Source organism: Netta rufina (genome assembly GCF_964035555.1).
Source record: "Netta rufina genome assembly, chromosome: 3".
NCBI lineage: Eukaryota > Metazoa > Chordata > Aves > Anseriformes > Anatidae > Netta > Netta rufina.
The window spans coordinates 26247822-26271885 of NC_140125.1; the positions used below are offsets into that span (position 1 = coordinate 26247822).

Consider the following 24064-nt stretch of genomic DNA (forward strand, 5'->3'; position numbering starts at 1 on the left):
GGCGCGGAGCGCGGAGCTCGCCCTGCCCGGCCCCCGCTCGGCAGGCGGCGGCAGCAGCGGCGGCGGCGGCCCGCCCCTCGACTCTCCCATCTCTCGGCAGCCCGGGGACCCTCCTCGGCCGCCGCCCGCTCCTTGTCGTCTCCCTTCTTTCCTTCTTGTTCCTTCCTTCCCTCCCGCCTCGCACCCGGCCGGTGGGCGCCGCCGGCTCGCCCCGCCGAGAAGTCTGGGCGCCCCCCAGCCCTCGCTGCTGCTGCTCCCCATGGGGATCCGCGAGTTCCCCAACGGCTCGGCGCGGGGCAAAGCCGCCACGCTGTGAGTACCGGGAAGGGACGGGGATGGGGACGGGGATGGGGGACACCCGGGCGGGGAAAGTTGTCGGGCGGGAGGTGCCGGGGGGATGCCGGCCCCTGACGCCCCTCTCCCGGCCCCCAGCGGCATGCGGCGCTCCCCCGACGTGAGCCCCCGGCGGCTGTCCGACATCAGCCCGCAGCTGCGGCAGCTCAAGTACCTGGTGGTGGACGAGGCCATCAAGGAGGACCTCAAGTGGTCCCGCTCCGTGGAGGACCTCACCAGCGCCTCCGTGGGGCTCACCTCCATCGAGGAGAGGATCCTGCGCATCACCGGCTACTACGGCTACCAGCCCTGGGCCGCCAGCTACAAACGTGAGTCCCCCGGGAGGTGGTGGGGGTGGTGGTGCTGGGGGGTCTGGCTCAGAGGTAGCCACGGGGTAAATGTGGGATCCTGCAACCAGGAGAGCCCGTTTAGGTGCCTTAGTACTGCCTATGTGCTCGGTGATGTGTTGATCGCCGGATTTGTGACAGCTCTGAGAAAGCTCCGCTGCATTCACACACGCCCTGCTCTCAAAAGTGACGCCTTCTCGGTACGTCTCTCTGTTGCTTTAGAGGTCTGTCAGATCTTCGCAGTGCTTAATCTCGTTTTTATGCCTTTCCTGGGTCAAATGGAGCTGTCTCTTCCATATTCCTGCACTTGAGAAAGAAACTTCCTGCGATACTGCCACGAAGAGAAGCCTAGCTGTGTCCCTCTGTAGACGTGATTTACAAAGGAGCTGAGACCTTGAGGGGTTGTAATATATCAGCTAGTATTCTTGCAATAACACTCCCTGTTTCTTGCCCATCTTTCATCTCCACGGTGGTAATTGCATGACTTAACAAGTTCTAAAAATAAGTTACCCATTAACTGAAGTCATAAAAACATTTTGGTTGTTCAAATGCTGTTCATATCATCACAGGGTTTTTTTGTTGTTGAAATGATCGTGCTGTAACAAAAGTCAGTTTTGCTGGGAACACTGGCTCTGACAAAGTGACTGTTTTCGTGTTGCGCTTTCCTAAGTATTGCGTGTAAACATTCTGAAATGTTTACTCACGGATTAGCCCTTTGCTCACGTGCTTAATAATGAAAGAGGGAGATGCAGGGAAGTGTGGTGTGTGGTACTTGTTCAGTTTTTGTGAGCCACTTCTGATTGCCTGATGATAGGGCTTTACTGATAAATATTCAAAGACTTCTTCTGAGAGAGTGTTTTTATTATTATTTATTTATTTTTATTTTGACAGAAATGTCTGATATTTGCTACTTTACTGACGAGGGAGTATGGGATTTTTCTAAGAGCAAATCCATTGCCTGGATTGGGATCATTCCTGAGAGTAAAGCTTATTCAGGTCAGTTTTCAGGATCAGATCGTGTGCTGATGCCAGGCTGAGTTGGGTATTAGTGCTTGCATCTGACACAGCGACTAATAGTCCAGCTGAAGTCGTGCTGAGCTGCTGTGGCAGATCCTTCTGAAGTAATAACGGTCATGCTAACTCCTCAATTATTACTTGTTTGTTGAAATTCATAACCGTGTCTGAAAAAGTTAATTGCAAGCCTCAGCTTGCTAGCCTAGTTATATCTTCTCTGGTAGCTCACTCTGAATAACAAAATTACATACTTGAGTTGTAATGGTGGGATATAAATACAAAAGTTGTCTGGGTTTCTTACTTTTGTGCCTAAAAATAATAGGTCATATGAAATCATTGCCAATTGAAAATCTGGGTTGCTAGAAATGTGGAAAAAAAAAACAACACTATGAAAGAAAAGACCCATCTCTCTAGCTGGTACTGTATGGCATGGCTGAAGATGAGCTGTATTGATGAACATCAGCTGAATAGCTGACCAAATGGATGTAAATGGGGTAAACCATCTGAAGTAGGAAGCTACCTTTGTAACAGCTACTTTGAAACCTCTTTAAATAGTCCTTCAACTTGAGCTTGTGCAATTAGTTTTGGGATATGGATTTTCCTTGTGACTTTTCATTTACAGGGTTTAATTGGCCCAGGAACTGTGAACAAACTATTTTTATTAAGTTCAAATTGCTCCCTTGTGGTTTTTGTCATCTTATTGTGTGTGCTTGTAGATATTTGTGCTGTTGGCACTATGTAAATAATGGGTATAATTAATGGGGTGCATTAATAATGGATCTGCCTTCTGGAAAACAAGTCAGTAATGTGGTTTGATCTGATCAATATTTTTTTTTATGTATCTTTGTGACATTATTTTGTTGTAATTAAATCACCTGAAGGGCCAGATCTCTCTTTTTTTTTTTTTTTTTTTTTTTTTTTCCACACGACAGTGTTTCTCATATGCATTATTTAGACTGTTTGTAGGTATTTAAAATTGAGACGTTCAAGAAGCCTTTGCTGGTTTTTCTGTTTTTTAACAAAATCCTGTGAATTACTGACCAAATCCTATACTTAATATACTTATAAATAAGATGGAAAGAGGGGAGGAAGAAGGGAAGATTGCCAAAATCACAAAATGTTATGGACTGGACAGAAAAAGAAAGGACTCTGCATTGCTCTAGGGAGACCTGCTCAAGTCAGGTGAATAGCCCAGATGTTAACAAATGACATTCCCTGTCACAAATAGAAGCCTTGTGTTCCCTGAAAATGCTAAAATTACCAGTCCAGCCTGCAAAGTTTCACATCACTGCATCAGCTTGTGAGAGGGAATAGGATGGGACTGTACGCAGCTCAGTGAAGACCTCTGCTGTTTGACTGCACCTTCAAACCAGATTTTAAGAATTAGAATAAAGCAATGTGTTCTTGTGTTATTGTGTTATTATGATGCCTTCAGAGGATTTAGTGGTATGGCCTAGTGAAATATTGTGCAATACTGGTTATTTCCTCTCAAAAACGATCAAAGTCTTTAAGATGAGTAAGGAAAAGAATACAGACAGTCTATTAAGAGTCTTAAGAGTTTTGTCTGGTTATCTTAAAGAGGTAAGAACAAAAGTTTGTAAGGTATTGGTTTATGCTGCTTTGGCAGAAAGAGAGTTTTTCTTTTTACTGTGTTGTTAAAAAAAAACAAAAAAACAGATGGACAGTCAAGGAAGATGGAAAGCTGTCAATTAAAAACTGATAGGAAAAATAATTTTGGAAGAAACATTTGTTTTTGAGATCAAGAGTTCAAAAGATTGTAGATCTTGTCACTGCTCTAAATTACAATTACAGTAACTTAGGAAAAATATTGGAGAGAATATTAAACTTCATTATTCAGAATACAAGTTAGTGTGGGAGGCAGACCATCTCTTCCTGAGGCTTTCCTGCACTTTCCTCCATTTACTCTGCCCACCAAAGGCAATATCCAGAAAGAGGATAGGAGTGTGCCCTGATTCAATCTGGCAGTACTTGTTTTTCTGAAATTCTTGCTACTGAATTTCAGGCTATTTGTGGGAATAACTGCTCTTGAGTCTAAATCAAACTTTCATATTTGTCCCATGGGGGGACAGTTTTGCAGCATCTAATTTGATTTCTCAAATGCAAAGGCAGGGGGAAGAAACACATGCAAGAAGCAGTAGAATCATACTCTAATACAGCTGTGTCAGTGGTAGAGCTCAGTATTTGTGAAATCTTTGATATCAACAGGCAGTATGTTAAATGCCTTAAAAATTTTTAATTAACACGTGTGGATCAAAGAATTTGGTTTAAAAAAAAATCACACACACAAAAATTGTACATCCCAGTGACAGCCTTTTTGTTGTTTGGAGATCAAACTGTTGTCAGAGCTGTATTATCAGTGCTGTTCTCTTTCATGAAGGTTAAGTAAATTACCATGGTTTCTGCCTCTAGAAGCCTGTGACTTAAGTTCAAGAGGAAAGACAAGTTTGGAGGTGAGCAGTTCTATTTCTACTTAACACCACTGTAACTGGGCTTTAGGCTTCTACCTGTTTTTTAGAAGTATAGACCCAAGAACTTTTCTGTACTTGTGAAAGACAGCTGTGACCAAACTGCTGAACTGTCTTGCTGATCCATATGGAAGACTGTTCATTTTAATTACTGTAGCAATTGACAGAGTGCTTACTTCCACCTGAGGAGTGCACAGCAAGTACCTTTGTCAGATGTTCATTGCTTTCTACATGGGCTTGGTCTGTTCTGTAGTGATTCAATATCATGGTCTGTCACCATGTGATTAATATTCTAAATACATGCATCTGGGCTTCAGCAAGTTATCCCTATTTTGCAGTCTTTCTTTTCCTACTGATCATCTGCACGCCTCTGTTCCTTGTATAAGATTAGGGTCTGTCTTCTAAAAGAGGGACTTTCAAGTATCCTTAGAATGTGTTCCTAAATACAGGTTCAGTATGGACAAATCAGGATTATATGTTACCATCTCTCCTTCTAGATGCCTGTAAGACCACCTAGCATCACACTCTTAATTCAGTTACCTTTTTTGTATGGCTACAGGTGTTACTATACTTGAAATAATATTAGGAGAATATTATGTGTATTTAACTCAGTGCTATTTAGTAGGAATGGACCACAGTTTATAGTTCAAGGCTCGTGAACATTTCTGTGAGACTTTGACCTTTTACATAATTCCAGGTTATTCCAGTGACTTCTTATAAGTGGTATATTGTCATTCAGGTGGAAGGGAAAGATTTGTATCCAGCATCTCTGAAGACCTCCGTCTCTTCTGCTTGCTAGCTTCAATAGTAGTTCCCTATTTTTAACATTTCTCCAATGTTATTTAAACAACACAATAAGCCATATGTTTTTTATGCCCAGAATATCAATGTACACTATTCATACAGCATATAACTCAGCAGGTCTTGACCTGGGCATGGAATTTAAGTGCTATTAACAATGTAAATAACATAATAGAAAACACTGGCTTACAAATCTTCTAAATGTTTCTCAGAAAGCACGAGTGTCTGAGACCAAAAGTGTCACAGTTACTGAACTTTAATATTACTTTGAACTTTGAGGGTGGTGAGGCACTGGAACAGGTTGCCCAGAGAGGTTGTTCATGCCCCATCCCTGGAGGTGTTCAAGACTGGGTTGGCTGAGGCCCTGGGCAACCTGATCTAGTGGGTAGCATCCCTGTTCATGGCAGGGAGGCTGGAACTGGATGATTTTTGAGGTCCCTTCCAACCCAAGCCATGCTATAATTCTATGATCCTTTTAATGTAGTAGTTTAATGTTGGTTTTAGCTAATTAAAAGTATAAGTATTTTACCCATATAAATAGTGGAATAGACGTTATACAGTTGAAGACCAGTGTTTCCAGCTGATTCACCTTGTGATCTGCTTTTCACATGCAATTCACATTGAATGCTGTTATCTTCACAGTCATTGAAAGCAAATCCAGTGGGGTTGTGAATCAGGACAAAAATATTAGTATGTGAGAATTGTTCAAATACTGTTTTTAGTCTTGAAATTTGAGTGAGAACTTAACTTGTTTTTGAGGTGACTTACAAGAATCTCCAGAAGTTCAAAGACAGAAGTAGAGGAGCATTGTTTTCTCTGGGAAAACCAATTTTCAGGCCAGCTGTAAGTGATTCATTTAAAACTGTTACTTGCTTTCCAATACATAAATATTGAAGGTCATGCTCTTATACTAATGCAGTACTTTAGTGATATCCTTCATGTTGCTGTTCATGAGCTCAAGTGATTATGTGAGAATCTCGCTTTCAGGTGAAAACACAGACTAACCTCTAGATATGTATGTAGCTCTGGGAAAAAAGCTTGGATAGCTGCCCCAGGGTCACTGTATAGGTCGAAAACCCCCAGAAGCTCAGAAGAAAAGTAAAAATATGTGCTTTACCTCATTGTTTTGAGCCAGATTTATGGTGTTTGGTGGCTTAATTCTTTTTTTTTTTTTTTTTCTTAATGCTCTTTGACAGTACTAACATAACTAATTGTTACGCTAGCAGGAAGAGCTGAGCAAAGCCCAGTCACTCCTGCAGGTGAAAAAAAGCAGTGGCAATCAATTGCATTGTAGCTTTAAAAGTGTTGTGGTGTTGTTAATTCAAATGTCACTGTAGTTGTCTGCTGGAAGCTAAACCTACATGTGGTTATACAAAAACCAAGTGGTTCATATCCAAATGACATCTCACCCCAAAACTCCTGAAGCCATTTCCTCATATGTGTGGTACTCTTTGTAACTGAGAATAACTGTCCCCAGACACAGCCTCTCAAAATACTTCAGAGACCTAGTCATAAGTCTGCAGTGGATGCCCCAGAATATTACAGGAGACATTATTCTTTTTTGGGAAGAGATCCTTTTGACCCCGGTGGGCTTTAACTCTTTGGGTGGCCTTGCAGTTGAGAATGAAAGAGGAATAGCACAATCTGGTCATGTGAGACAGCAAAGAAGTACAGGGGATGAATGCTGAGCATCTGCAAGATACCACATGAATAGTTAAGGGGAGATCAGACAGCCTTTCAGAAGGTTCTTTTTCAAGATAATTCCAAAGGAGGTAACACATGAGAGACATGAGAGTTCCCTGGCCTTTTTTTTTTTTTTTTTCCAGGTACTAAGTAAAATATTTTGGGGCCAATACAGAGCAGAAAACTGTTTCCTGTTATAATTTGGGCTTCGTTAATCACAGATTCCAAGTTTTAGGTTGCTTGTTGGCAAGCCAAGCAAATTGAAATTTAAACTGATTTACTAAACATTTTGAATTGCGTAGTAAATATTTGGTGAATTGTAAATGTTTAGTGAACATGTTTACTAAACAATTTTAATTGTGTAGTGTTAAGTTACTACCACTTTAGGTAGACAGCTGTGTAAACATTTTTTGTTTTGTATCTTTGTATTGAGTTTTCACAGTGAAGAAACGAAGAATTGTAACCTACAAAATGGATACTTTTTCGTTTGTTCATTATTTGAACAAATTAATTGGTTGCTTTCAACTTTGTTTTCCTATGCAGCTCTAATTACATGTCATGAGCAGTATGCCACTTATGCAAAACAGTTCGTAGAACAGCAATTAGGGGGCTGTTGGCTTCCAGCTTTCATTGTATACCCCTTAACTAAATGTTATCACTGAATGTTGTTTCTCCAGCAGAACGTACCACTGAAGTTTCTACCATGCAAACCTACTGGAAGCACTAGTTGTATGTGTTTGTAAAGTTGTGACCCATGTTAGTGGGTTTGAAGAAGTGTTAACCAACATTTCAAACTCCTTTTACTAGTGAACTGTGTGTGTATATATATGTATGTATATATATATATATTTTTAATAGAAATGTGTTTGTATTCAGTAATCAATGTATTGAATCCATAATAATGAATTGTTACTAAAAACACGAACTATTATAGTGATATAGAATAATAAGGGAGAAAATTAATTTGCTTGAACTGTGTTTGGCGACTATTAAGGATTAGGGGGAAATGTTTATTTTTGAAACAATTTTGCATCAAGTTTATGAAGTTGTATCTGTCTTTATTGAGGGGTCCTTCCTTCATCACAGGAAATTTCTGTAGTAGATTTTGGAGAGTAATGTGTTATGTATTTGCAACTTTAATTGATAATTTGTTTAAGGAAAGCAATTAATCCCATAAGATAACTTCATTGCAGTCTTGCTGCAAAGTCTGTGCTGATCGACTGTAATATCAGATATTGTTGTGTAATTGGAGGATTACTGAAACACCAAGCCACAAAAGGACAAAGACTCCTGGTCTGAGATGTTTGTCCCTCATGAAATTGCTTAGTGCATTGCCAGTGAAGCTCATTAACCTCACTGGTTGTTTCAGCTGGCTCATGTCAGGGCTGTCTTCAAGGGGACTTGTTGCCCCCTAATCTGTCTTTAATGTAGCGAGGTGTTTGTGCTTCACATTCCTGGTATAAATCAGAAGCTACTGATAACTGCTGCCATTCAGTTGGTGTCAAGTAGGCCTAAGGTGAAAAGAGCGATCGAAAACTTATATAAAGGCAACTTTACTTAACTGGCTCTCTCCTGGAGCATCTGAGGGTGTAGTTCTGACTTTTTCTTTGCTTTGGAAGCAGAAGCCATAGATTTTCCACTATTGCCAGTGAATGATGACTACTCTAAGAATAGAAATATGATGAACCCTTTCCTTTGGAGAAAGGAACCATGACCTGACGATAACGATTTCCCTTCTATGTAGGGAATAATTAGCCTTCATGTGATATATCTTGTTATAGAACATGGTTTCCTGAGCTTTTTTTGATTCTCTGATTATCTTCAGAGGGCAAGTGCTATTTTGTTCCTCAAAAAAAAGATGCTATGATTGCACCTGAGACCATGGAGAACTATTTGTTTCATGAACGGCTCAATGAAACATGCTGTAGATTGGAGGGATGCAGGAATGGCATTCCCTGATTTCATTTTCTTTAAACTTTGGCATTTGGTCAGCTCCCATTAATATATATATATTAGATGGTTTCAGGTACCTCTGTTTTCTCTTACTCTTGAGGGTCTCATAAGATTCATTTTTGTAGCAAATTTGCCTTATTTTACTTCTTGTCATTTTTTTCCTATTATTATTTCTGGCCAATGCAAGAATCAGTCTTTTTCTGAGGAAAATCTATTCCAGTACTGTAGGAATTCAGGTGGCCTAACATTTAGGAAAATAAGGATGACATTGCATAGCCAACATGAAATACTAACTCAGCAAGTCAGTCATACAAGGCAAGGTCATTTGAATCTTTGAGCTCCTCCAGGACCAGAACGTGTAACTGGTTACAAGTTAAATAGTTGCATACTTCCTAGTAAGTCCTTTAACTTGCAATTAACTATTCTTGTTGTTTTACTGTAACTGGTACCTGTATAACAGTTAGTGGAAACAGGTATTAACATCTGAAGAGAGCAACCATGTTTCCCATTTTGAACAGTGGTTCAAAATCCTGCCAGTCCTACTGCAAAATAGCTAGTAGAGCCAATCCAACAGTAATAATCCAAAGGGTTTTATCTTTTCTTCCTTTACTTTGACATTGGAAATAGCACAAATTTTATGCTTTTCTTCACTGTCTTCTTCACACCAACTAACAGTACCAAAGGGACATGGAAGTTGAACTTGGTCTCTGCTTTCCATCTATACTGGAACAGGCCCAGCCATTTTACTCTTATGCTGGCTGGCATTGCTGCTGTTTGTGAGCCCCAGGATATTTTGATGTGGCTTTGCCAGATCCATGCAGCTGTGTGAATGGACCACGTGTTTGTGCTCAGCTGGAAAGTGAATCCCTTCAGTGATCTTGTGCTGGTATGAAGATGATCCTGTCTTCATCGTCATACCCTAGAACTCTGGGGTTGGCTCTCCTTTTTCAAACAGTAACTTGTATGCAGACAAGCTGGCTTATATGGTGTTCAGTAGAATAAGCTGCTTGCAGATTTTTGCCCTAGCTGGAATAGTACCAGAATTCAGATCAATCATCCTGTCTTTGTGCTGTGAAACAGGAAATATGTCTTCACGGCTTTAACTCCATTGCTCACTTCATGCAAGTCTTTTGAAAGCTTTGAGATTTGTTGAAATGCACAGCCATTCATACTAGTATTTGTTAGAGGAAGCTAACATGGTTACAGCCTTTATGGTAATAGTGTTTAATATTTCAGAGTATCTAGACAGTTAATAAACTTTAGACTGCTTATGGTTTCAGGTAGCAGGTTCCATGGAACAGTAAATACCTTGAATTTCAGCTATTTCTTGCCTACGTGACAAGTTCTGTAGACCTGAACTTGGGAGCTCAGGTTTCATGCTAGCCAGAGATCATGCCCTGATGAGCTGAATTATGATGTGTTCAGAAGTTCAAAACTTGATAGTCATGACAGGTGGATCTTGACTTGAAAATAAATGTAAGCCCACATTTAATTAGTATTGTAGATACCATGGGAGTCCTGCATCCAGCAACACAAGCATGATTTGGTGTACATAGATTAACATGGAGGAGTAGAGCTGCCACTGCACACAGCATCAGGGATTTTAGGAGGCTATCTGACTTCCAGGCAGTTTATCCAGCTTGCCAGATTATCCTGGGAGAATGTATGAGGAGGGCACCAATGTATCTCAAATCACTGTTTCCACAGTTTGCACAGATATGATAATCCTCTTAGAGTTGCAGTATAGAATTTGACCTCTGGTTCCTGCTCATAATTTCCTGGTCTTTGGAAGGCCTTAATAGAAGTTGTCCCAGCAGGATAAAATTGGAGTGAAAATCCATAAACTGCAATCAAAGAAGGAAATATGAAATTTAAGTCTCACGCTTTTTACTAAAACAATTGCTTAAAAGTACTTTGCTATTTGCATTTTTTATTAAAAAAAAAAAAAAAATTCTTTATTTGCTTTCCTTGCATCAGACAGAAAGAAAATATAGTATCCTTTTCTATTTCAAACTTTACACCTTAGTTATATGTAGTTCAGTATGTGTAGGAAATTCTCTACTTTTTGCAAATAGTGAAGTCAACAGGTAGAGGGCTCTAAATGTGTTTGGACATCATACAATGAGAAGTAGTCTTGTGTTTAATAATATTTCTCCAAATAGAAACAAAAATGGTATGTAAATCATAGAAGTGTGAACAAGTATGTTCTCAGTAGGGAAATGAAACAGGTCTTGAATCTTGTACTGGGATCAATACTTTGTACCTTCTGTTTCTGGTATGTGTGTAGTACAGATTGTATCTCACTGGAAGTACTTCTGGCAAGCAATATTAGGCATTCTGTGTTTACTCCTGGAAAATTCAGAAGATGAAAAGATTTTTGCAAGGCATCTTTGTAGGAATCTTTGCTATTAATATTGCTTTAAAATAACACTTATATACCAGACGATGTTTTCTTTCTGCATGTCAAATTCTTTCCCATCCTAAACTTCAAAAGCACAATATCTCTTGTCTACATAATAAAAATACATTTGAAGTAGGAATGATATCAGAATCTCCAAAGTGTAAACCTAGACTTTCTTATGACTCTGTAGGTACTTTTCTCTTCCTAATGAAATTACTGCACAAAGGAAACTGAGCAGTTTTGGCTCAAAGTAATATATTATTCAGCTCTACACTCATACTAATATTGCAGATATGAGAGAATTAGAAAAACTATATGGTATGAATCTCTGACTCCAACCAAATCCATGGCATTTCTGTCATTACCTTCAGTCAAGCCAGGTTTCACCCACCAGGCTTAAGTCTTTGAGTTTGCCTTTTAAGCAGGCTTCCTGCTTTACATGCTGAGCTTCTGTTCCTAAGGCAACTGCATCCAATTACACCTACCCATACATGGTCTTTATTATATGTTCCTGAGCACTATTGAGGAGCTCTGTTTAAATTATAGAATAATGATTTCTTTTAATAGACGTGCAATTTTAATTTTCTTTCATCTTGAACTTGGTATTTAATTAGTACTTAATAGCCTGTCCCAACATAGGTAGAAAGTATCTACAGCAATTAAGAAGGGACCACTCTTTCTTCTCATTGTCTAGAAAGCTGACTACTCGGAGCCCAGGTGTTGAAAGGAGGAAGAACACATATACAATCATTTGTAGTGTTAGGTTAGGAATTGAGGATCGAGACCTCTAACAGAGCTTGTCCTCAAACAGGGTGGTTACCTAAAGCAAATAGCCAGTTCTCTAAGCGCCACTCCTTTGTTTATGCTAAACACTACATCATTCTCAGTATCTTTCCACTTCAGATGAGGACCTATGCTAGTGTGGGGGACAGTGGAAGGGTTTGGGGAAGGACCCCATTGAAACAATAACAGGAAAGCCTTCTAGTTGGTCATCTGTGATGTGGAAGCTGTGAGGAATGTTTTAATTAGGCTTTGATAGCCCTGTATCAAACTGTCAAGGTGAGAGAGCATATAGAAACAGAACTTTTGCAAACGTAGACAGAGAACAATGAGTAGTGGGACAAAATTAGTGTTCTCAGTGAAATTTGAAATGGCACTGAAGTAACTATGTTGTATGTGCAACTTTAATTTTTTGGATATCATTAAACTATCCCACTGCCAAAATATACAAGTAAAGTAACAGGATGCAGCTTGAGGAAAGTACTCTGTAAAATTTATCTAATGAGGCTGGTTGATTGGATCAACCTTTTCTGTCTTTGTTTTTTTTTCAGAGACAAATTAAGTCTTCATGTTGATAAAAGTCTGACAGAAGCCAAGACAAATTCTACCTGACTAAAACGAGCAAGTAGTGGCCTGCTGGATACTGCAGCCCTGAGTGTAACAGAGGGTTCTGGTCTCGGTGTGGTTCTGATAGGTCTGTGAAAGCTGTGCAGTTTGGCAGGCTTGGACATTCATAAACCTCCAGAGTCCCAGGGGTAAACTAGCTGAAGTATGTTTACAAACACAACATGCTGACCCAAGGCCAGCATCTCTTCTGTTCTAATGCCTTTTGCACTTTTCAAATGGGAGTGCAAAGTGGCTGGATCTGGTCCCAGCTTCCAGCTGAGAGCATTCCTATTATAGCTATCTGTTGTTGTAAACATGTATAGTAAATTCACTTCCAGCTAACAGCATTCTCATTGTAGCTAACCTGTCAATCTAATAAATTCCTTTGCTTTCTTCACTTGGTTTCTGTGCAGGAGGTAATTAGACAGTAGGTGTTTGTAATCTCCCCAGTTACTTCTGTTAAAAATAAATAAATAAATTGACGATCGTTATTTATGGTAGGTGAAAACAGTGTGAGAGCAACAAAACTGCCTTTCTATCTGTCTTGCCTCTTCTTGTTTTGAACCGGTCTTATCTAAGATATCGAGACAAATTTGGTCTTGTAACGTTTACTTCTTTTGTAGAAACTTAGCCAAAGTTCTATGCCCAGCAGTAGGAACTGCACAAGAAGAATAAGAGATCTAGGTCAAAAGAGTTATTACTAGCTCATACCTTGGATATTAACTGCTCTAGTTGAATCACTATGAGTTGAAGAATAATTGAAAGGTGCAAAAACATCACCAAGTTCCAGAAAGGCTTCTTTTGCTTCAGATGTGTTTCTCTCAGCTAGTACAAGGTTAAACCAGTTGCACTGTAATCTGTTTTCTGCAATATCAGCTAATTTTACTAAAAGCAAATGGGTTACATATGGCTGAGCTTGGTGTTGAAGCTGGAGTCTCCCTCTGACAGTAACCAAACTTGCAAATCCTGATATTTCCCACTCTTTTCTCACTGATGATTTATTTCTGATAGGTTGAATTGCTCTGTTATCTCATAAGACTATTTTCATTATATACCTTTTTAGAGATAAAATTAGAGCAATTCTTAATCATTACCTACTTCAAATAATATTTCTTAGCTTTGCATTTATAAGCTCTTGGGACTAACTACTGAGTAAAGTTTAAACCTTACAGTAGTTGCTCTTACTATCTCTCATTGTCTTTATTATATTAATGTTACACCATTAAAATATTAAGGACCTCATCCAGTAAACAAAATAATAACCAAAAATACCCATAGAAGTATGTAAGTACAGGGTCATGCATCTGGTTTATATTCAAAGGGTAGGTCTTCAATGTGTTTTTTTCATCAGTTAAATAACTAGTGAGCTATATTTTCTTTGAGCTACTGGGTTCCAAAGGAATGTTTCTGTAACCATTTGATGCACAAGTTTCAAGCCTACAAAAAAAAAAAATAAATAAAAATGCAAACTACATATATATGTGAGTAATTTAAGTGGCAGAGCAGCTGAGACTGAAATTACTAATTTTTGTATGTTAACTTCTGGTGTGTTAATTATTTGTACCCCAAATAACTGGTTTCTACTGACTGTTAATGAATCACATTGTTGAAAATATTAATTTATTATTCTTGATAACACAAAATATCCTTTTTTGTTTGTCTATGGTAATTACAGTGATCGAGAAGATTTCATCATCGCTATTATGTATACGTTGAAAGTCAATTTGTGTGTGAATGAACCACATTATTTTTTCTGTGCAAACAGGAATGATTCCATTCTGGTTCAAAGTACTTCAACTCTAAATTAATTTTCTGAATCCCAACATAAGTATTGGTCTGGTGTTCAGGGGTTGGTTTTGGTTGTTGTTTTTTGTTTGTTTGTTTGTTTGTTTTGGGGGGAAGGGGAGTTGTTCTGTTTTGTGTTTGTTTTTGTTTTTTTTTTCATCAGGCTTGTCTGTTTTCTAGAATGTAATATAATGCAAAGTAATTCACATGTGCTGAGAAATTGTTTGATACAACAATCTGTTTGTAAGGTAAAATACTTTTGACGGTTTCTTTGCAATTTATTTAATGCAAATTAACTATAAATTAGTCTTTTGATGGATGATTGATTTATTTAAGAAAAATGTGTTTCTTCTTATAATATTTCTGAGTGAGCAATTAGATATTATAGGACCATGTTGTGAAATTAGGCCTTTGATAGCCTGTTTGCAAGAAGTTCTATTTCCTTATGCATAAAATGCTCTTCAAACCAAATACATCACTCATTTTATTTAAATTGATTCTCTGTTGATTTCAGTGGAATAAAGTAGTACTTCAGCTACCACAAGCTTGTAGAACCCAGCTTAAAATAAACAGCCTGAAAAAGATGGATAATTATCAGTTGTAATGTTAGGGACAACATTAAGTTTTTAAATATCTAGCAGAAAAAAATAATATTCAGGTATTCTGTATCTCAAATGCACCATGTGACAAGAAGCTGTAGTTACCAAATTTTTGTGATCAAATTTAACTCGGTTCAGGTACCCCCCCACCCACCCTTATTTAAACTGTTCTTATCAAAGCAACAGGAATCCACGGTGTTCTCTCCCTTCCTTTGCTTAGTGACTTTGACTGCATGTGCAAAAACATGCATATCCAAGTGAAAGTTGTAGTCCTCATAATACAGAGCTCTGGACTTCTTTGTTGTTTTAAGTATAAATGCGTTGATTCAAACATGAAAAAACCTTCATGTGCATGCAATGTTAGCCTGTGCTGTTGGGATTTACAGAGTTACCTTGATGAAAACTGTCCCTGAATAGAAACAGTTATGTTTTCTCATAACAAGTACCCTGAAAGAACATTATGTAATGATCCACACTGACATGTTTGGATGGTTTCTTTGCACTGACTGATTATTCGTACAGCTCATTTGCCCCCCTCTCTTTCTAATCATGTAATTCATTTGCTTGTATAAAGTCTATTAGTTTTGCACTGGATTTATTGTCAGTATCATAGCTATAGATGTGTTCTTCAAAGGCATTTTACAGAAGTCTTAATTTAGCCTTTTCTGCAGTCACATCAATGAGTATTGCAAGTTGACAGCCAGTTATTTCAAACTGCATACAGCACTCCTTGAGAAGGAAGGAAAGGAAAGAAGGAAGCTTGACAGAAAAGTCTGTGTACTCTGGCTTTTGCCTTACATACTCTGTCCAGGTAAACCTGTCTAGGGAAAAAAAGAGGGAGGGCATCAGAAAATTTGTGCCAATTTCCTATGACTAAGCCTTCTAGCTGCTGTCCTAAGAAGTGTGTAGGCACCCACAAAATATTTTAAATGGCAGAAAGATGGCTTGCTTGGGTACTGAGGCCGAATTTTTAATACAAGAATTGTAATGTACATTGAAAAATTATTTCAAAATATTGCAGAAGTTTTTGTGATGGACATAATGCATAATGTTTGGCAGGAGATGGATAAATGCAGTAAAATTTGCAATAATGTGGTGATAACACTGAGCTGCAATGTGCCATTAAGTTTGGAACACTGGAATGTAATTCCAGTTTCCTTCTGAAGGGGAAAAATGTCTTGCCCTGGTTACATATGTGCCTCTCCAAAGCAACTTTGTAGGTTTTGCATACACTCATAATGAGGGAGCTTGAGGATTATAAATGACTACTTATTTGGTGAGCTCCAGGATCCACAGACAGCTAAACTAAACTAAAAGTAAACTAAATGTACCATTTCAACTGGCACATTTGCCAAACTCCAGATCAGACAAGCTTATTCTGGGCTGGTACTCCTGCAACTCTAGGCTTTTTATATCTAAGATGTGTAACATTGCCACTTAATTGCAATGTATTTGCAGTACGTATTGTGTAAGTATGCCGCTTACTGTATTACATGTGGATAGAAACATGATTTTCCATGATTTTGGAATTACCTTGATTCATATGAATTGTGGTCCATCTAATTACTATTATAGAAGCAATGTTACGAGGGAAAACAAGGAAAGGGTACTCCAGGGTGTTGCAAGATAACCTCTCCAGAAAGTTTTGTTTCTTGTAGTGGTGGTTTCTTGTTTGTTTTTGTTGTTGTTTGTTTCTTTGTTTTTCCTGATTGCTAAGTAAGCTATATCTTGAAAATGAAAATGTGACTATACTGATACCTCTTGTGTAGTTTTATTGAAGGACAGGAAAATGAAGAAGGTAATATTTATTTACAGAAGTATCAACAGAAAATAGACTTATATTAGTCTTGATCTGTGTCTCATATAAAACTGTACGGTTTGTGGTTTTTTGCTTGTTTTTTAACTAGGAGGTCTGTGCACAAGTATGTAGGCTGACTGCATGAAGACGTATCAGGATATTTATCTTCATTAAGTTAAAACTGAACTGGCCACATACTTAATCTGTTGGAAAGTATGACTAGATCTTTGGATGTAAAATAAAAATGAAAATTCACTGACTCCATTTCACAATATCATCGTACAATCTTAACTTTATCTTTAATGGACTTCAGATTCTCAGTTATCTTTAAGTGTTCCTGAACTCCATTGTCTTACAGGATTGCTCCTAACCAGCAACAGTGTTTTGAAAAAGTGTTTTGAAACAGGTTTTGAAAAAGTGAAGTGTGGTAGCTGCTTAAAAGTGAAGCTTCCATGTCTGGTGATGAGGTCAAAAGGAATTTGTCTCACTTTAGTCTTACTGATGTTTTCAATGTAGGAACTGTATAAATAGTTTAGAAAGATTTAACAAATTTAACAGACTTACAACATGCTTCAAGGTTGTGACTGAAGAAGGAAATAAATAAGAACTAATTTCTGACAGACTATTTTAAGTGATACTGAAATGAAGCCTTGTGTAAGTGTTGCTACTCAGTGAAGTTAAAGTACCAAAATAAAATGTGAACAGCAAGCATGATTCCTCAAGCAAGGACACTTGTATTTGTAATGCCTGTAGTACGTTGGTAGTTCAAAATTCTTCACTGGAATATTTCATTCCCATAAAACTGAAATGTTTTATTTAAAAGTCAAGATCAACAGCAATGAAGAAGGAACTATGGAAAAAAAAAAAAAAAAAAAGAAAAGCAATATTATTCTATATAGGAAACACTTATTTTCCCCAAATTAGAGTACCCACAAGGCCCATTTGATGATGGACTGCTTCAAATGTCCCAGGCTGTGCTGATCACCTGCTTCTGTGAGGGATCTCTAGCACAACATTAACCACCCTACAGGGAGCCAAGTGATTGCTGGTAGCTTCTCCTGACTTGCACGTTCCCAGCTGTGCCTTACTACTCCAAGGTTTAACACTGTGTGTTGGCCAGGGATTTTCTTTGTCTTGAGAAAAATTGCTTTGGGATAGGATAGTATAAGGAAATTTCAAGTATGATATTTAGACGCCCAGACTCTTTTTGCTGCATGAGGAAGAAAAACTAGAAAATATGTGTATGTAATACTCTGGTGTGCATGAGTACTTGAGACTGTAATTGTTCTATTGTGAACATGCAAGTGCTTGTTGTTTGTTTTTCATGTCCTTATTGACATAAAATAATCAATCAAAAGTAAGTAATAACCATTGAATGTGTCATAGGAAAATGAAAATAAAATGGAAAAAAGTTTTAATATTACCGATTCTAATATATGGATTTGGTGTCCATTGAAGACAGAAGTAAGTTAACCACAAACTACAAGGAATATGTCAGGAATACATTGTCAGGTAAAGACTTGTTAAAGCAGGTTAAGTGAGGGAGTCTAAGTAAAAGCCTTTACCTCATAAATTCATAAAGGAAGAAGTGAAGAGTTGCCTCTCTGAAAGGAAAAAGAGGGCCTAAGTGTTTAGCATCCCCTGAGTTATCTACCATTTCTCATGTTAAGGGCTTTATTAAGGCAACCTTGAACCGCATTGCTTTTAAATGTATTTATGCATCGCTGATTTTTTTTGAAAATTTCCAGTTTTAAAAAGTTTACTATTGCCAAACATGTTTGCAGCATAATATTATAGCTAAAGTCTTCTTTCCCCCTCCCCCTTACCAGGACCTCTTCAAAATTCCTATTCAGTGCTGTTTAGCAAAATACCATCACCTGTTAACAGGAATGGGTTCTGAAAATTGCTGCCAGTTTCACAGAATCACAGAATGTCCATGGTTTTAAGGGTCCTCTGAAGATCATCTAGTCCAACCCACCCGCCAAGCAGGATCACCTAGCACATGTTATGCAGGTTGGCATCCAGGCAGGTTTTGAATATCTCCAGAGAAGGAGACTCCACAGCCTCTCTGAACAACCTGTTCCAGTGCTCTGTTACCCTCACAGTAAAGAAATGCCCCCTCATATTGAGCTGGGACTTCTTGTGCTTCAGTTTGTGCCTGTTGCCTCTCATCCTGTCACTGGGCACAACTGAAAAGAGACCGAGTCCATCCTCTTACCACCCTGGTCAAAAATAGGTTGTATTATCTTATTTTTGACACTGTTTCATCTCCACCCCTGTTCTATCTGCTGTCTTGTTATGCCCTCCTGTTATACCTTTAGCTTGTATGCTGTCAGGGGAAAGTGCCCTAAATAACATTGCTTTTGCATACGTAATACTGACAATCCCAGTTCAGCTATATTCTGAACGTTACCACACCATAAATACTGATAACCTGTGCCCACAGATTCTGCACCCAAGGAGCAGAGTGGTTCTGGTCTGACACAGGGAGGCTGCGTGCCTGCAGACCAGTCGAGTGACACCTCTTACAATGTGATTTGGCAGGGGGGACTATCTGATGTGTCATATTTAATGGGCATATTGTGGATTCTCCTGGTTTTGCTGGAAAGAAGACATCTGTAGTAGTTGCATAAATGTTTCTTGTTTCTTTACAGAGAAAGGTACTCGAGAGAACTTTCCTGTTTATAACATTTATAAATAAGAGATGAGTGTTTGGATTTGTTGTCGAAGGTTGTTATGTAGTGACTAACAGTACAATACCATTCTCTTTTTGTCTGTGTCCTGTGGGGTGGCTTGGGGGAGATCTGATAATCACATTGTCTTGGGAGTGATCTCAAACTGGTGCAAAGTCTGAGTCTGTCACCTGCACCCTACTCTGCAACCTCTGTCTTTTACAGAGTTTTTGATTTTGTTTCTATAATTCCAGGGTGGCTAATGCGTTTGTGTGTTAACTAACAAGAAGTATTTGACAATGTGTTCTTTCCCAGAGTAGAAGTGCAAAGTGCAAGAAAATAAATCAATAGCTTCAAGCATTGTGCAATCAGGCTCTGAGATGTGAAGTGGCTTGCAATGGGGTAGGCGAGAATTTCATTTTTTTAAGAGCAAACTAAAGCCATTTCTGTATTCACCATGAATGTAAGTTCAAGAGGAAGGGGACTCAATTCAGTACAATGACTTTTCCTTGGCTTCTTGCTGTTCTTGGCGGTGTTTTTTCCTTAACACCTGGTCAGCTGGCTGGTGAACAGGTGTGTGTAGGGAACAGAGGCAGCTCAACAAGGGAAGTAAACAGCTTGAGTTATGGCCTCTTCTATCTCTGGCTATCCTGTGCCATTTTTTCCCATGATTTAATTCCTCCATGCATTTCAAGGGAAGGGAGCTCACTGGACCAGGAATTGACTTATAGGAGGAATTCTTTCTTTGATGTTCATGCCTCTGCAAGATGATAGCATTTGCAAGGAAGATAGGTGTCTCTTGTTGTGCATCAGGCTTAACTATCTACTGCGTGATGTGGTTAAAACAGATATTTCTCATTGCATGGCTCAGGACTTTGGTCTTTTTTAGGGATATGCCTGCTAAGGCCATTTAATAAGAGCTTTACAGTGACAACATGGTGCTTCAGCTTAGAAGTGTTCTGATACAATATCTGAGGGTGGGAGATTCCACTAGTCTAGGTGAAATAACAGGCTTGTTTGGTTAGCAGCACTGCATTGCATTTTCTTCCTTTTATAGGGATGAGATTTTCAAAAGCCTAAAGTGGTCCTGGCTTTTCCCATTGTTCTGTTTGTTTGTTTGTTTTGATATTTTTTTTCTAGTGGACAAATTTTTTTTAGTGTGACACATCTTTCTTGTGCCCTTGAAAGTTTATTGAATCACATCATTTTCTTAGACTAAATTGAACCGTTCCTTGACACTGGCTTCAGTACAGTGGGTTCTAAATCTTAGGGATTGTCAGTGATGGGCATGGTGAATTGCAATAAATTTGCTTTTCTTTATTTATTTAAATAAATACATGACTTTCATTATTTAAAGTATTATGAAAAAAGTAAACATATTCATGAGTAAATACATTATAATCTATTCAGATAATTGCGAGTGATTTTCTAAAGCAGATTAGTTTAATAGCTTTGTTTGCTGCTGAAGTTTTAAGAAGTGTCAATCAGGAAAGAAATGGAAGTCCTTAACTGCCTACCTGGGAGTGCGTCTTTTTCAATACTTGAGCCTACTTTTGCTATTTATAGTCTTTTCTGATGGAGTAGAAAGAATTTATTGTGATTAAATAAATAAATGAATAAGTTTAGAAGCAGAATATTGGGGGGAGATGAAGGTTGGTTTTTTTTTTTGTTTGTTTGTTTCTTTCCAGTCAGTGGACAAAGATGCAGTTTGTTTTCTGTTTTGATTGTTTGTATTCTGAAGTTATACTAGCTTTAGATTCTTGAATGATACAGTGACTTGACACAGGCTATTACCAGTTTGGTTTATTACAAGGAATTAATTTTTGTGTAGTGTGAACTGTTTTTAAAATTCAAGGTATGTTATGATAAATCATCTTTTTGCCCCAAAGAATCCACTTCACTAAGGGTATTTTAATTAAAGTTTACAACAATATTTTTTTTGCCATTTTTGCAAATTATGTATTAATTTGTTGTCTTCACCCAAAAACACCATGATAAAACCATAATATTTAAGGTTAATCATTGTAAGTGTCAAACAGCAAGACTATTACTAATTAAAAATCTGAATAATTTACGTCATTATTTAAATGACCACATATATATTTATATTTTATAAATTGTTAAAGATATTGCAAATGTCTTGTAAAGACCATCATAATTCTTTTTTAAAGAAGTGTTTTTTTAAAAAAAAATCACACATGATCAGCAATATACTGCAGCTTTCATCTGAGGAGACACTAATCAGAGTATGATAATATAAGGTGAGAAAAATGGAGCAGTTTTAGAAGCATACAAGAAAGATAACTTATCTGATCTTTCTTATAAGGAAAGAATTATTCATTACATGCTCAATGAAAGAGTCAAGGTAGCCATTTTCAAAGAACCACAAAAAGATTGGATCCTTTAGTTTGTTTTTTTTTTTTCTGCACCCTTGCCATATGGACCTCACTGACCCTGGATATTTGGAAGCCAGACAGGAAGAGGGCATACTGAAAAAGGAACCAGATGTTGCTGGTGTTAGTCTGGATGCCTCCTCTATTTTGGGTCCATAGACGTGTTTGCTGAAATGTAAGTGCTTGCTCACCCTATTTCCCATACCTTTCATTATCCATCTGCTGTTGGGCCCTGATCATACTGATCACACCTCTGTCCCCCCTGCCAGTGCAGCTCGCTCAGGGGGTGTGCTGGCCCACTCAGTGGCACGTGGGCTGCTTCCTGGCGCTGAGACACCAGTTTGTGTCTGGGTGGGAGAGAAGAAGAAGGAAACGGCTTGAGGAGAGCACAACCAGGTGGAGGTGTTTCCAAAGAGTAGCTCGGATGGAACCTCCTGGAGTTCATGCAGGCCACTGAAGAGGAGCGTAAATGATGTCTAGAAAGATTTGCAGGCCAGAGGTACAAGTTGGGACTACACTAGAGCTGGATGTGACAATGGCTCAGGAGGCTTTGCTCAACTGAGGGGGTCTTGAGGTAGAAGAGTGTTGCCAGATTCAGGGCAGCCCTCATCTCCTGGAGCCAGCTCTGGGCAGTACTGCATGTGGGCTGCTTGTCAACTTCTGGCCTCACCTGCTGGTGGCAGTTCATAAGCCCTCATCATTTAAACCATAGTTGGCTGCTGCCTGTTTTTAATCTGGGGTTCTTCAATCACCTAAATCTTTTCTCTTGTTACTTATCCTTACATGTGGTCATGCCTTTTGTTTTCCATGGATGACCGGATTGGAAAGTTAACAGTAAAGTCCAAGAAACAGATTGTCCTTGTTTACCTTCCAAGCTTCATAACCTCTCTATCTCAAAAATAAATTGGTTCAGGGTTTCTTTTTATTTTCTGTTTTGTTTGTTTGATTGGTTTTGTCTTGCTTTCTCTCTGAGAATGGTCATGAAGACCAGGCTGATTGTTTTGGTTGAAGGACCCTCAGAAGTACTGCAAAATTCACAGCAAGAGATTATCCCATCTGTTGTTGCGAGTTTATATTAAACAGGTTTAAGCAGAAATGAAAAGTAAGCAAAGAATTTTAAATAACCTGCCTTAACATCCTCTTTCTCTTTAATGAGAAGCTGCAGAAGTCAGAAGCAGCTGCACTTTATTCTGTCATGATTTCATGCTCTTATTATTTTTCAGTTATCCAGCAAAACATGAGGAATTTAGAGCTATATTTAATGTAAGAAGTGAAGAGAAACACCCTTCATGGTCTGTTATTTAACACCTCCTCCTAAGCATCCTTCCTTCTTTGTAAAGAAGGTTTAAAAGACACCAGCATTTCCTTTTTTTGTTTGCTTTCTGCTGTGTTAGTCACCTCTCTAGCAGTCTCTTTTTGTCAGTACCTGAAAATGCTTCCCTTCCAGGCTAAATTGTGCAGGTGATTATTTTTTTCTTAGTAAGAGGACTTCGATGGGTAAGTACAGATAGATTTCAATGCTGATTTACAGGTCAAATACCTTATTTCATTCTCATTTTGTCTGGATTTTGAGACCCTACCCATTTTGTTTGTTGGCTAAAGCAACAAACTCAGGTGTAACCATTATTTGTACACTTCATGGCAATGCTTTGTGAACAGTGAGAAAAGTTTGGTTTCTGCTAAAAGGAAGTGTTACAGTTTGGATAAAATTATCAAAATTCCTGGCGGTTGTTTAAATACATTTAATCATGTTCATGTTAACCATGTTAAACATATTCAGTTTTTCTATACCGCTCTAATATAAACTGTGATTGTTTGATTCAGTAAAAAAAGAAAAAGAAATGTGATAGAACATTGTATCTAATTAAATGCTATACTTGCTCATTAAATTCTTTGTTTTTGTTCCCTTGCTTACTACAATAAATTGACTGTTAGTACACATTTATCTGACATTGGTTTTGTTCCTTATTTTAATATTTCTGATCTGATACTATATTTTAGATCTTTCCTACCACCTTCTGTTTGTGTGCCTCTGCACATTTCTTTCTTACAAAAAGCACGGATAATTTCATTTTTCATTAGGTACATGTGGGACATGGTCTCTTCTAAATTAAGAGAAAAGGACAGGAGCATCTCTAATTCTAATGGACCTTTTAGATGATCTATTGAACTACTGAAGCAAGAATAAAATTAATTTTCATTTAGACTTTACTTGGAAATTCCTATCTATTGCTTTCCTTCTTTTTCTCTTAGACTCACCCTGGTACTTCCTTCACTGTTTCCTTTAATTTCTTAAAACTTAGGGCATGCTAGATCATTTTTCTGTCTTTTGTTCTGCAGCCAAAGCTGTGATATATAGTGAGAGGCTTTGTGTGTGCGTGTGTGTGTGCGTGTGTGTGTGTGTGTGTGTGTG

At 38.3% G+C, this 24064-nt stretch overlaps 1 protein-coding gene across 1 annotated transcript in view; it reads left to right on the forward strand.

Annotated features, from left to right (window-relative positions):
• Positions 1-259: 259 nt before the first annotated feature.
• SLC35F3 (solute carrier family 35 member F3) overlaps positions 260-24064 on the forward strand; it is a gene marked incomplete at both ends in the record, with an annotated part of 158547 nt that continues 134742 nt past the window's right edge. Inside the window, 2 exons of the mRNA XM_084283367.1 lie at positions 260-312; positions 433-662. Coding sequence (XP_084139493.1) covers positions 260-312; positions 433-662 — 283 coding nt within the window. The remainder of the gene's footprint in view (positions 313-432; positions 663-24064) is intronic.